This window comes from Beta vulgaris, chromosome 5 (assembly GCF_026745355.1).
Source record: "Beta vulgaris subsp. vulgaris cultivar EL10 chromosome 5, EL10.2, whole genome shotgun sequence".
NCBI lineage: Eukaryota > Viridiplantae > Streptophyta > Magnoliopsida > Caryophyllales > Amaranthaceae > Beta > Beta vulgaris.
The window spans coordinates 66,797,075-66,811,366 of NC_079206.1; the positions used below are offsets into that span (position 1 = coordinate 66,797,075).

Below are 14,292 nucleotides of genomic sequence, written 5' to 3' on the forward strand. Positions count from 1 at the left end.
AAACTCAAATGGTACGCATTGATAACAAAAATGAATATCTCGAATTTGAAAATTGTTGCTCTTCGATATAAGAATTCGCTTATTTTGATTTGAATTTATTAGACAATTTCGACAAGAAATGAGAAATGGAAGCACAAATTCACAACATATATATATATATATATATATATATATATATATATATATAAGCTCAAAAATATGAAATTTTACTAGTAATAGTAAGATTCATTAATAATACTAATAGTACTACTAAGTGAAAATAAAAATTGAATTTTTCAACATAAAAAGTCTGTACATCTAAAGATTGAAGTAGCAAAATTTTCTGACAACCCAATTTTTTATCCTTCATTTCTCCCCTTTTACCTTGGCAACTTTTTTTTTTACTGTACAGGGAACCAAACCCCAAAACTTAATCACATTTCCCCTTGCCAAATCTCTTAATTAAACATTTTTACCCCCAAAAATTTATTTTTCCCTCTTTCTCATTCCCAACAATTTCATTTTTTTAACCCATTTTTTCACCCCTAATTTTTTGGTAATTACACTAAGAGTACACCTTAACAAGTTAAGGCCTCATACTTTAATCCCATAGGGCGGTTAAACCCATTTTGAGAAAGCAAACTCCCCACAGCAGCCAAGTCCCTACAAAACACTCCTTGGAAAGGAAATGATCCCACTTTGCCACCACAACCCGAACTTGGCCCGTCGTCGGGATGATCAATATCAACCTCTGGCCCGTGTCCGGACCCGAGCACGACCATAGGTGCATTTTCGTGTAGCATTTGATTCCGTGCCTCGACATTTTGTTGGGCTTGGGCTTGGGCTATGGCTTGGGCTTGGGCTTGTTGTAGGGCCAATGTGGCCTTCCTCCTCTCCCCCTCCACTGCCTCCTCTTGAACAATCGCGGTCATTACATTCGAATAGGCCTTTTGGATAAGCCGGAAAAGCAAAACGGATGACATTCGAGCCCGATCCTTGACCGAGTCGAAATCCTTCTCATCAGCAAGTTGACAACGATCAATAAAGCTCATTGATTTCTCGGGTTTATGCCTTAAAACCAATAGCAAGTGAGCCCGGTCTAATTCCGACCTGGAACAACCTCTCCTTAACCCAATCAACTTGAAATAGTCCACATTTCCTGTGTCTCCCATTGCAATTCTTTGCTTAAGTTGCTGAATCTTTGATCCCAAAGCACATAGCCGGCCCGGTATCTCTCTATAGGGAACCGCCCTCGGTTTCCAAACCGGGCCAGGCGGTTTACGGTCCCTTAATATTGAATTATAAATCAATTTGACATGCTCAAGATCATGAACCGAGTCAGTTATACACCCAATGTATTCAAACAACCCGGCTCGAGCCTGGAGGGCAACGGTTGAAGTTGGGTCCAATGCAAGGGTCCGGTTTAGGTCCGCAATGCTCTCAGCTGTCCGGCCCGCAGACTTATAGGCTGCGGACCGGTGCAGATAACATTCAGCCAAGAAAGCTTGTGGGGCCGGGCGGCGCCCTTCTAAAATCTTGGAGAAGTGTCTGATAGACTCAGCAAAGAGTCCAGCATCCAAGGCAGCTAACGCAGCGGCCCGCCGCCGCAGGAGGAGCTTAATGTGGGCAATTAGGTGCGAGATTGACTCGGACTCCGTCAGTGGCTGGTACTGAGTTGACTCACCTAGCAATTGGTGAGTTGACTCGGTCGTCGATGAAAGACTGAATGAGAAGCTGTCATCTGACCAGCAAATGCTCTCACGCCGGAATGCAGCCGAGGCGAGCCGCTTGCCGTGTTGGAGGAGGACCAATGCGTCCTCCATTAGACCAAGGTGGCAGCATGCTTGCCCAAGAACTAAGTACCTGAAATGATCAATTCAACATACACAAAACTGAGTCAACTCGTTACAACTTCAAATACATACATGATACATTGTACCTAAACATTACTCCATTGTTAATCATAATTCATAGCAATAAAATTTCAAAAAAAATTCACTTCAACTTTTACTTTATTATGAGTATATTACTCATACTACTAATCTAATTTTTCAATCAAACAACTAACTAATTTGATTACAATTACTTAGTCAATTATGTTCACGAAAACATGATCCTATACAATTTTGAGACGTGCCTAAAATAGTATTGGTACGTATTATTGCCAATTTGATTCAAAACACATCTTCTGTTACAAGTGTTTGCTCTAATTCAACCCAATAAAACATGTCCTAAACAAACAAATATTATTCCATAAATGCAATCAACTGAGTCAACTCACACTAACTCGAAATGATTAGCAAAATGCACATGTCAACCTTAATCATCAAAACTAAAACTTAAACCACTTTTACCAAATTACCCATTTCACACATTAACAAACACATAACATGAAAGACTGAGTCAACTCGGGCTAACTCGAGAATAAATTACAAAAATACCCATGTCAACTAAAAAGAGTGATTTTTTTTTTTTTTTGGCTTTATATGATTTTGGGAAGTGCAAAAAAAAATTGAAAAAATCGAAGAGCATAAAAAACAGAGTGACGGTGGATGGCATAATACTACAACTCTTTCTAGCGTAATGCACAAGATCATGTTTCCTTTCGATAAATGTGATTAAACAAAACTTAATGCTAAAAAAACTTAACAATATGTCAATCATAATTCATAATACTTCCTCCACTTCTTATTACTCGCTACGTTATATTCACGCACGTAAAAACGTTACAAGTAATAAAGAATTGCCGAAAATATCACACATAAAAACGTTGCAAGTAATAGAAAATTACCGAAAATGAGTCAAAAAAATTACCTCCATTGTCCTTCTTTATCACAGTTTTTGTAAAAACCAGACAAAACTTTCTTCTTAAGATCAGAAACCGAGAAACATTTAAAAGATGGATAATCACAACCAGGTGAGTTACAGTCCGAGTTAGACGATCCTAATAATTTGACTCGTTCTCTTGAGAGAGTTTGAGACGAGTTATCTGAACTTGACCCGGACGAGTCATCCGAGTAAGCCATTTTATAACTCGGTATATAATCTTGTAACATATCTGCAACTTCTTTGTATCTTCTTGTGTAAAGAAGACAACGTGCTCTTAATTCAAGAGCAAGTTCATATTTAGGAGAGAGAGAAAGTGCTACTTCTAGTAAACTCAGTGCTGAGTTCAACTCGTTTTCTTCACGAGTTGAGATCATAACTCGTGCTTCTCTTACATATTTGTCTACTACCTGCAAATTTATACAATTAAAGAGAAAGAATATGTTAGTGACATTGTTATGAATTTAACATAAAGTTTGGATTTTTTATTCATGTGAATTGAAATGAAGACAATTTGAGAAATACCCATTACAGATTTATAATAAAGTTTGGATTTTTGAATCATGTGAAGTGAAATGAAGAAAAATTGAGGGATACCCATTAAGGACTTATGATAAAGTTTGGATTTTTAACTTGAACATATTGTAAAATGAGTTAAATGTTAAAGACCCATTAAAGATTTATGGAAAAAGATTTGATTTTTAACAGAATGAGAGATACCCATTGCATAAATTTTTGGATTTATTGACAAATTAGAGATTAGATGAAGAGAAAGTTTGGATTTTTGACTTAAATTGATTGTAAAACAAGCAAATGTCAAAGACCCATTAAAGAGTTAAACATAAAGGTTAAATCTTTGAAAAAATTAGGAGTACCCATTTGATGAAAAAATGGTTTTTTTTTTTTTGACAAATTAGAGATCAAAATGTTGAAAAAGTTTGGATTTTGATATTGAAAAAAAAAAACCCATTATAAAGAATAAAAATACAACATTGCTATGAAGAAAAAGTTGGAAAATTTAAGAAATTATAGATCAAATTGTGGTGAAAAAACAAACAAAAACAATGAAATAGGAGAAAAAAATGAGACCTTTTTGGTGCTAAGCCACCAATGTTTCTTCTCAGAAGAAGGAAGATGAGGAGGAGAAGTTGAAGAAGTAGTAGACATAGTTGTAAATGGATGATCAACCACCATTAATAAAAACTTGTTGTTTTTACTTGTAAATTTTTCTTCACTCTTTTTCTTTCTCTCTCTAGAAATGTCTCATTTCCCTCAAGGAAGAAAATGGGAAGAGGAGGAGAGTGATATATATGAAGAAAAGATTTATAGAGAGAGAAAAAAATAAAAATATGAGGGTGTAATTTGAAATGGATTAGATTTGAAGGGAGATGTAAAATGTAAAAAAAAAAAAAAGAAAAAAAAAGGAGAGAATATAGAAAGAGAATGGGAAGAAAATCAATTTATTTTTTCTCTCTCTACACTTAATTATTAGCACAAAATATTGCCAGCTTTGACTCAGAGAAAGCTTTGATCCTTCAATTTCATTGCTGGCACCCTCATATTCTCTCTCCTCCTAATGTGTGTTTCTCTCACTAGACTTTCTGATTCTACACTTTTGTTTCTCTCTCTAGGCTTAGTGTTTCTTTTTTGGTTTTTACAATGGAGGTAATGGCCTATGTGTGGTGTTATTGTAAGTAAGCAGTAGTAGTGAAATAGGATTTATTTTTATTTTTTGCTTACTGAGTAATCATGTGCTAAGTATAGTTTAGAGGACAATTTTTTTAAAGCATGTAAAACAGTTGAACTGAATTGAACGGTAATGAAATGTCAATCTTCAGACTTTATTTGTGAAGTCTATATTCCTTGGTAGTCAAAGTCAAACGATCTATGAACTAACCCGTGTTTGACTAGCCAAGCAGACAAACGATCCTGCATAGATCTAAACTGAATTGAAATGAGTAGTAATATGTGAGTAAAAGTATTATTCGAAACTGAACTGAATTGAATTAAACTGATTAAACCGAACTTAATTAAACTGATTGAGTAAGTTGGGAAGAAGAGGCTTTTATTATATGTTCTTGAAAGAGAGCCAAAAAAGAAGTAGTATTGGCTGATAAAAAAAAGGGTAATATTATATGTAGCCCTTAGGGCTATATATAAACATTAAATACATTTCTTTAAATGGAAATAATTTAAGAATTCAAGACACATTTTCACATTAACTGAGGTAATAAATGTTTGATTCAATATTTTATTTCCATTTAAAGCACCTTATATGTAGCCCTAAGGGCTACATATAACATTTTCCTAAAAAAAATTAGAATTTTAAGTAAATTAAAAAGGTTTAAAAGGTAATAATTAATGTTGATGAATTTGTTGGTTGTTTAATTAATCTAATTTACTGGTAATAGTCCGTTAACCAGTCACGGGGTCCTTGGAGGAGAGAGAAGTAGAAATTCTATGAACAAATGTATTTAATTTATGAGAAAAGCTATATGCAGCCTTAAGGGTTGTATATAAGAAGCTAAAAATGGAAATAAGTTGCATTAATTGATCATTTATTACATCGGTTGATGCAAAAATTTCAATAAATTCACAACTTATTTCCATTTTAAGTAGTGTATTTATGTCTTATATGCAACCCTAAGGGCTGCATATAGCATAACCCTTAATTTATTGGGTTAATTAATTCCAATGTATATGAATTTATTTTTGTTTCTGATTTCTCCACATTTTATCATGCATTTTTGCCACATTTATTACTGTCTCTTATCCATTGAATACCGAGATTTCTTATGCTTAATTGACTCGATTTAATGACTCATTAAATGATTGGTTAGTTTCACTAATCGTTTTTGTGTATCCAAATGATTTTTCTTTTCTTTTGTTTCCCCCTTTTCTAGGGGTGGAATCAGATCACTTACCATATAAGCCATGGTTTCTTTTATAGGAGTATTGAATTAGGTTATGCTTGACAATAATTTGTAGGAGTGAAGAGCTAAATAAATAAGTTGCCTATAGTTGAAAATATAAGTGGAAATCAACATCAGCGTGCTAATTGGTATCTCGATATGCTCGATAAAAAACATATTAACACAGTATAAAAGCCATTTAAATAAAAATTACTTAGGAAGAATAATACTTATTAGCATTTGTCTCTTAGAAAATATACATACAAATACGTTAACAAGTACTCAAATATTTTTCTTACAACGACTATATTAAGTTACGATAAGTTTTTTTTAAAAAAGAAAAACTCAATATCGAACTTTCCTTTTAATTTATGAATTTTTCACCATAATTTAGCACTTCCTAAAAATAGATGTTTTCGCAATAATCTTTTTATTTGAATATTTACCCTTGGGGTACAATTTTTTTTCTCTCTTATTACCATGTGGGGCAATTTTTTTCAACTTATTTCTCTTTATTTTTTTTTATCTACTTTCTGGTTTTGTGTAACTTTGATAATAATAAGTTGACTACAGATGAGATGAAGATAAATTAAATTTCATTTTTACTTCCATCTAACTTCGTGAAGTTCCCTTAAAAGTAAACCACTTCGATCATCAAGGTTGTATCAGCTAATTACTATAGATTTCACTTTCTATTTTAATTTTTGAAGGGATCTAGTCTCTACTTTGTTACACACTTACATGCAAGAAATACTGAAGATTGCTACACTACCCATTAAAAATAAAGAATTAAAATATAATTAATTATGTTGAATTGAATTCCACTAATTATTTCCAAAAATACTCTAATATAAACTCCTACTAGTAAGAACTTCTCATATTATGCACGTCTTTCCAATCTCTAATAGTGGTTGGAACCTTACAAATGTTGTTGACTCTTTAAAAGAAAGGAGTATCGATCAAATATTACTTCACATGTTGTAGTTGACATTTAATTTGCCTCAATTTTTTTAAAAAAAATGTTGTAGTTGACATTTTCGGTACTTTTGGTTATCATTTCACCATTGAATTAAAGTTCGGAACAAGGAAAATCTTTTGTAGGGTTATGCAGAAATACGAACGAGAGATTTTAGAGATGTTAAATGAATGCAATAGACACATAAAGTAAACAAATGCGTTGTTTTGTATCTTATTAATTTCTTTGACATATATATATGATGAGAACCATTAAAAAAGATGAGAAAAAAAAATGAACAAAAGTATAAAATAAGTAGAAAACATCTAATGAGCAAAAAAGTTATTGAGCAAAGTATGTAAAATAAGAAAAATGTAAAGTAAGCATGAAAAAATTAAATGAGCAAAACCATCGTCAAATGAGCATAAGATAGAATGTTAAATTAGCAAAAATATAAAATAAGCAAAACATAAAATGAGCAAAAACATTGTGAAATAAGCAAAATCTTCATAAAATGAGTGTTTGTCATGGTTCTCTCTCTCTCTATATATATATATTGAGTTCTCGTGAGAATTCTCTTATTGTAAGAACCGTGAGAACCACTAAAAATGAGCAAAAATTTCGTGAAATGAGTAAAAAAATTGAGCAAAACTATTAAATGATTAGAAAACATTAAATGAACAAAAACGTAAAAATGAGCAAAAATGAAAAATGAGAAAACGTAAATTAAGCATTAAAAAGTTAAGTAAGCAAAAATGTAAAATGAGCAAAACATAAAATGATCGAGAAAAAAAATGTTGTGAAATAAGCATAAAAATGTCAAATGAGCAAACACGCTGTGAAATAAGCAAAATCTTCGTAAAATGAGAATAAATTAGTTGTTAAATGAGAATATCCCTCCATCTTTTATTAATTTACCCACTTTGACTTTTAACACTATTCATCTTTATTATTTTGACCATCATTTATGCTTTATATGTAAGAAAAATATAATCATGTGTGATATCCTTTGATTCGTCTCAATATGCAATTTCGGAATATTAAATTTTTATAATTTTTACAAATACATAATTTGAAATGTTATTACTCAAAGTTTTACATCAATAAATGTAAAAAGTCAAAACGGGTAAGCTAATAAAGAACGGAAAAAAAATAGTTCCGCTCAAATACATAAAAAACAATACGGGTGTGACTATATATAATTTACAAATGACATAGCAACAAATGTAATTCATCTTTGTTAATTCTCCTTCTTCTATTCCCATCCCCAATATTGTGTTGAACATTACACTCGCCTCCCCCCTTTAATTTGACCCTCTCCATGACTCTTAGGCCTTAGCCCCTTTTTATGCACCATGGGCTCTTATTCGTTGACAAACGCTCTCCATGACGTCGCAACATAACAGCTTTCTAAGTAGTTTTTAGTGTCTTAATTTTGTCAAAATACTAATTCGAAAATATAATAGTGTTTAGAACGGTAGTGATGTAAGTAGCTTTTTTTTTTCCCCTCAAAAAAAAATATAAGTAGCTTTTAATGGTACAATTAGTGTTTTAGTAGCGTTTGTCAAAAGCTACAATTTGTAGCTTTTGGGATATCGTTTAGTGGTGTATAAATCATATATTAATCCCCTCAAAAAAATATATATATTAAAGTTTTGTTTGAGTTTTTAACTAGTTATTTGTAAAACAGCTACTTTGACAGCTTGTTTTTACCGAACATCAATATCTTATACAACTACTTGGACATCTAACAGCTCCACACTAACCACTAAGTAACAGTTACCAACACAACTAATTAAAAGCTACCACCACAGCTACTGTTGTCGAACACGCCCTTAATATTCTCATTCTTTTTTTATTTTTCTATGACAATAATTCTAAAAAAACAACTCCCAATATAAATACATAATAACCATTAGTCCACTATTTTCTTGAATTTCCGTGCCTAAAATGAAACAAGAACTATAAAATGGGACAGAGGGAGTATATATATTTTGGACGTAAACATGACATACATGTTTGAGCCACTATTCATTAGCAAGTTTGATTTGTCCTCCTCTTATGAAAGCCACTATTTGAACCTTTTGGTCTAAACCATGTAAAATTAGGTTGGGTTAATAAGGGTTAATTTCTTGAGCCTAACTTTCATAGACATATCAAAAGGTATTTCAGATCAATTCAAAAGCTAGACTTTCAAATTAGATCAGTCAAAGTTGATAAACTCTAACGTTTAAAGATTAAACCATGAGAAATAGTATAATGTATGCTTAAAACCTTGACTTCTTCTAGCACTTTCAGAGTGAAATCTTACATAATTCTCACAATTTACTAGAGATATGTATATAATATTGAGATAAAGCCATGCAGTACTCGTCTTAAAGGAAACAAATCCATGCACGGACAGATATGAAACTATCAGCTAGACTTTTGTGTACTAGTCCTGCTTCCAAAAGTCAGCAACATACACCAACCAACCATGCCTAATTAACAAGCTTTGTATTCTTGTAGTGTTCAAGAAGATATTTATTTGCATATAAAAACTCATAAATAGCCTCTAATTGTAAATTGTCTCCACTTAACTTGCATAAACATAATTGTTAATCATGTAGCATCTTAATTGCTACTTTCATTATGTGATGCTATCAACTAATCATTCTTTTTAAAGTATGATATAGAATCATATATAAAGTCGGTAGTTATCTTTAATTTATTTTGTGTTATTTTAATGACACAAAAATTTAGACAAGTCGGATAAGTTTTTTTTTTTTTTTTTTTTTTTTTTTTTGATAATTTGCATTTTCATTGCATTCAAAAAATTTCATATTGGTGATAGCCTCGACTCAGAACGGGGTATCCCCCCACTAGGTGGGCGGCCTTTTCATAGTGCTTAAGCACACCCCAAAAAGAGGAGTCCATCCCCATTAACTTAATTTATCTGAACTTATCAAAAACTTATTAGAATTTGTTGGAATTCATTTATATAACTTATCCGACTATGAAGACAAGTCGGATAAGTTATATAAATGAATTCCAACAAATTCTAATAAGTTTTTGATAAGTTCAGATAAATTAAGTTGGATTTAAATATACATTAAAATTAGTTGGGTTAATACAATCTAATTAAAGTACAAAAGTCAAATCATAACGTGAAAATCTACATTATTGTTTAGCTCATAATTGGGATATATATCTCCAAACACATTCTATAACCAATTCCAATCAACTAAGTGATCGACTCACTAAATTAACTGGTATATATGAAGCAACATTGATTCGTATTATTGTCATGTGATATTCAGTTTTTAAACGTTTTCGCTCAAAAATATGCATTTATGTCATCTTAGTTTTAATCGCATCAGCATATCTTATTAAATTGCCAACTCTAGTTATATGGTAGATATTGGAATCAAAATGGAGTAGCTATAGTAAGTGAAAAAGGAAGAAATGACAATCTTTATAGAAGTATCTCTTAAGCCACAAGAATCATGCAATATATATCCTTTTGTAAGGCTTATAACCTAAGAGGAGATTGCTTTGCCTTTATACTATTGTTTTGTAATTTATCCCCACCCACAATTGATTTTAATTGAATGCACATGAAATATGGATAGATTGCCAGATTGGTTTGCCTTAAAGTCTCTCTTTAACTTCCTTTTCATATTCCCTACCGAATACCGATCAACAGCCAATAACCCTTTAACATTGCCTATTAGATAGCCTTGCCTTGGCTAACTAGGACACTGTCCTACACTACACCTACTGACCTAAGAGACTTGGGGTACAATGCCAATTGGCATCATGCCTTGTCTTATTGACACGTGGCATCGCATGCTTGGGGGTCCCACTTTCATAGTTGCTACATAAGCTCCAGGTCAGCCTAAGTAAAATTCTACTATAATCCTAGCTATATTGTGTTAAGGACATTTATGTCTTTTCATTACTTGTTAAATTTAGTGATAGAATGCCAACTTATTAGGGTTAAGTAATTAGGGTGTCATTGTGTGAAGTTTTTGTTTGGCAACGACTAACTAATTAGGGTTTGAGCTTGTTTAGAAGCTATGATGATTCTCAAAAATTGACTAAACATCAACAAGTTTGTATTAAACATGAGAAAAGAAGTCAATTTAATAATTGCGTTTGTATGGCCTTTGCTTTTCTCCATCTGTCTTTTCTTTTGTAATATACGTATTAGTGTTTAGGTGTTCTTTTAAATATACTTTTGAATAATTGACTTGGCCGCATTTGATTAAAATTAGAATTGATGTTTTATAATAATAAGTCATAGCTAATTATTACTCCATTTCTAGTTAGTTGATTCACTTTTACTTTTACACTCTTTACATAACCGGCTTTGATCTTATTATTTATTAATGGTAAATATTATGCGTTGGAAAATATAAAAGTCACGGTGAAACAGTTACTGTAATTAAAAACACAGGAAGGATGATATAAATGCCTTTAATAATAAATCATAATTAGGGTAAAATGTGATAGGTTGGGAAATGGGATATTCATCCTTTTTATATGTTGTTATGGACCTAAGATTCAGAAATTTAAACAATTTTTTTTTTCAGCAGTAGTATAATTTGTACCTTGGAAAGAAAAAGTCAAGGCTAATCGCATGCATGTCAATTTGTCATGAGACAAAGTACAATTAGGTTTTGGATCCAGTACTACTTAATTACTTGGTTACATTCAACCATCGTCTCTGGTGCACCACAATATTAGGCCATCACTTGTTAGTTTCAACTTTCAAGGTCCTAGTTGTCAACTTGTCATTGAATAATGCATGTAGTATATCTTTAGTATGAAACCTACATGTATCTTTATTATATAAGTCAATATAATGGAACACCAAAAATAGAAAAAGAAAAAAAAGGTTAATTATGTTTTTTAACTAAACATAAAAAAAAACTAGATAACCATATCTCTATCTCGATTATATAAGAGCAAATTTATTATATGTTTTCGCATGCATAACTTGTATATAAAACTAGTGGAATATAAAGTAAACTAGATATCAATGTAGTAGTTGCTTTTTTGAATTTGAATAACTATAATATAAAACTGACTTTAAAAGTTGTTAATTACATAATCCTCTCCCTTGTTAAAAGAAATTAAAACTGCTAATCCTCTCTCTAATTTACATCAATGTTATTAACAATTTTTGAGCATTTAAATATATATAACTCAACTCCTATTGGTGAAACTTAAATGGCAATGAGACTATGAAATTGCGAAGTACATTTACTCTAAAAAAGAAATTTCATGAAGTAACTTATAATCATGATTAACTACAACTTTTACTTGTAACAAATTATATTAATTGGTCGTTCAATCAATTATATCATAGAATCTTATCTGATAACCCGATCGATATATCATATGAGACCAACAACTAATTATATATATATATAAAAACTAAAAAAATATAAATAATATGTGGACGTCGACAAACATTATTAATTAATTTAGTCTGGGGTCTCAAATTCATGCTCAACCACAATTTCAGTGGCGCAATTATGTATATAACACATGTTTCTTTTTATTTTTCCTAGTAATGTAAACTAACCACTCATTTTTCTTCTCTTTGAGAGAGTACTTGCTTGTTCTATCTTGTTCCCTACAATAGATGTACAATTTGACGTCTATCTAGTCTTTGCTTTGCAAGAACAACAGGACAATAACGCTTATGCACTTGGTCACTTGGAGGTTGAGGGACACACTAAACAGTTGGACTACTCATGAGTTCTTTATAGAAGTATAGTTGATGTTCTTTTTATTCAATATTTATTAATAGCACTCCATTTTTTTCATGTACTCTTGCACTTCATCCCAATCTATTACTGAAATCATGCAAAAAGTAATTTCTTTACATATGTATACATGTATGTATGTATGCATGCTCGCAAGCAGCAGTAATAATGAACGAGCTGCATGTCTCCGGCGACACACTAGATACTCAGTAAGTAATATGGTCGTCTATACAAATATATAAAATGCATGTGTGATAATGTATACACGTCATATGACACCATCCAATGTGTACATAAGTCATGTCGATTAACAAAAGCAAAATTAGCTTGCAACAAGATTTGAACTCGTGACCGGCCTCTTAATATTATAACATGACATAATTATCATCTCAACCAACTTTTAATCATGCTTTAAGTGTTCACAATAAAAATTTAAATTACCATATAGAAAAAGACATAATACAATAAGAAGCCACCAGAGAACCAACCCTCTTGGTAAAAATAAACCCGGAGCCCGGAGGCCATCGCTTTGCATTATGAAAAAAGAAAACCTTACTTACAAAACTACAGAGGTGGAAGTAAAGATGTGTAAATCAATAAACATTAAAAAAAATCTAAAAATGTATTTAGCATGGAAACTCTCATGAAAATCATGTTTCCTATTTCCGAAACTCGAGAGGACTAAAATTTCTTTGAAAGACCCATGAGTTTCCTGCCTCAATGATCTTCGGTCACAATAATATTTTTCCAACTAAAAATATCTTAGCTAACTCTATAGTCTATGCCCTATTATATATATGTTTTGTCAGTAATAAACAAAACTGCAACAGATTTCTATGCAGCAATAGTTATTTAATCCTATATTTTGGGTTTTACGAGAAATGAACAAATGGGTGTTTAGAGGTTTTTTTGAGGCAACATAAATGTGGCAAGCCCCCGCGTAATGTTACAAGTCACGTCGGCTTTCCTTGGAATGTTTCGGGATAAAATATAATAAGGTCCGAAGAAGTCCAAAAATGTACCAAAAACAGCCAAAATAGAAGGTTACAATACCGGGTGCCTTCTAGGGACATGGGATGTCATTGGAAAGGAGTCATGTGGCTTGCAACCAATATGTGGATGCATTTACGTTCATTTTGAGACAGTTTTGGGTTTCACGATAAATGAACAAATGGGGGTGTTTAGAGGCCTTTCGAGGCAACACAAATGGTGCCAAGCACCCGCGCAACATTACAAATCACGTCAGCCTTCCTAGGAATTTTTCGGGAGAAAATATGCCCAGGCCCGGAAAAGTTCAAAATGTCGCAAAAATAACTAAAATTGAAGGTTATAATACACGCTTTCGGACTTTTCGGGGTCCAAGCTCCGAACGCCACGGGATTCCTCATAAGGACATGGTAGGTCATTAGAAAGGAGTCATGTGTCTTGGAACGAATATGTGGATGCCTTTACGTTCATTTTGAGACGATTTTAGGTTTCACGAGAAATTAACAAATAGGGAGTTTAGAGGCTTTTTGAGGCAACACAAATGGTGCCAAGCACCCGCACAACGTTACAAGTCACATCAGCTTTCCTAGGAAAGTTTCGGGATAAAATATGACCATGCCCGAAAAAGTCCAAATATGTCCCAAAAACAACCAAAATCGAAGGTTATATACACGCTTTTGGACTTTTCTGGGTCCCGAGATTCGAACGCCACGGGATGCCTTCCGAGGAAATAGGAGGTCATTGAAAAGGAGTTATGTGGCTTGGAACGAATATGTGGATGTCTTTATGTTCATTTAAAGACAATTGGTTTCACGAGAAATGAATAAATGGGGTGTTCAAAGACTTTTTAGAGTTTAGAGGCTTTTCGAGTCAACAC

At 32.4% G+C, this 14,292-nt stretch overlaps 1 protein-coding gene across 1 annotated transcript; it reads right to left on the reverse strand.

Annotated features, from left to right (window-relative positions):
* Positions 1 to 185: 185 nt before the first annotated feature.
* LOC104894747 (uncharacterized) lies at positions 186 to 4,442 on the reverse strand. Its single transcript, XM_010681054.4, has 3 exons — positions 3,895 to 4,442; positions 2,794 to 3,215; positions 186 to 1,842 (listed from the first exon to the last, which is right to left on the reverse strand). The coding sequence occupies exons 1-3, from the start codon at positions 3,997 to 3,999 to the stop codon at positions 558 to 560; spliced, it is 1,812 nt and encodes a 603-aa protein (XP_010679356.2). The 5' UTR covers positions 4,000 to 4,442; the 3' UTR covers positions 186 to 557.
* Between the last annotated feature and the right edge of the window lie 9,850 nt (positions 4,443 to 14,292).

Coding starts and splice junctions, on each gene's coding strand:
- LOC104894747 (XM_010681054.4), bottom strand. CDS start 3,999: ATGGTGGTTGATCATCCATTTACAACTATGTCTACTACTTCTTCAACT. Junction 3,216..3,894: donor GGTGGCTTAGCACCAAAAAG/GTCTCATTTTTT, acceptor ATAAATTTGCAG/GTAGTAGACAAATATGTAAG. Junction 1,843..2,793: donor GATAAAGAAGGACAATGGAG/GTAATTTTTTTG, acceptor TGATCATTTCAG/GTACTTAGTTCTTGGGCAAG.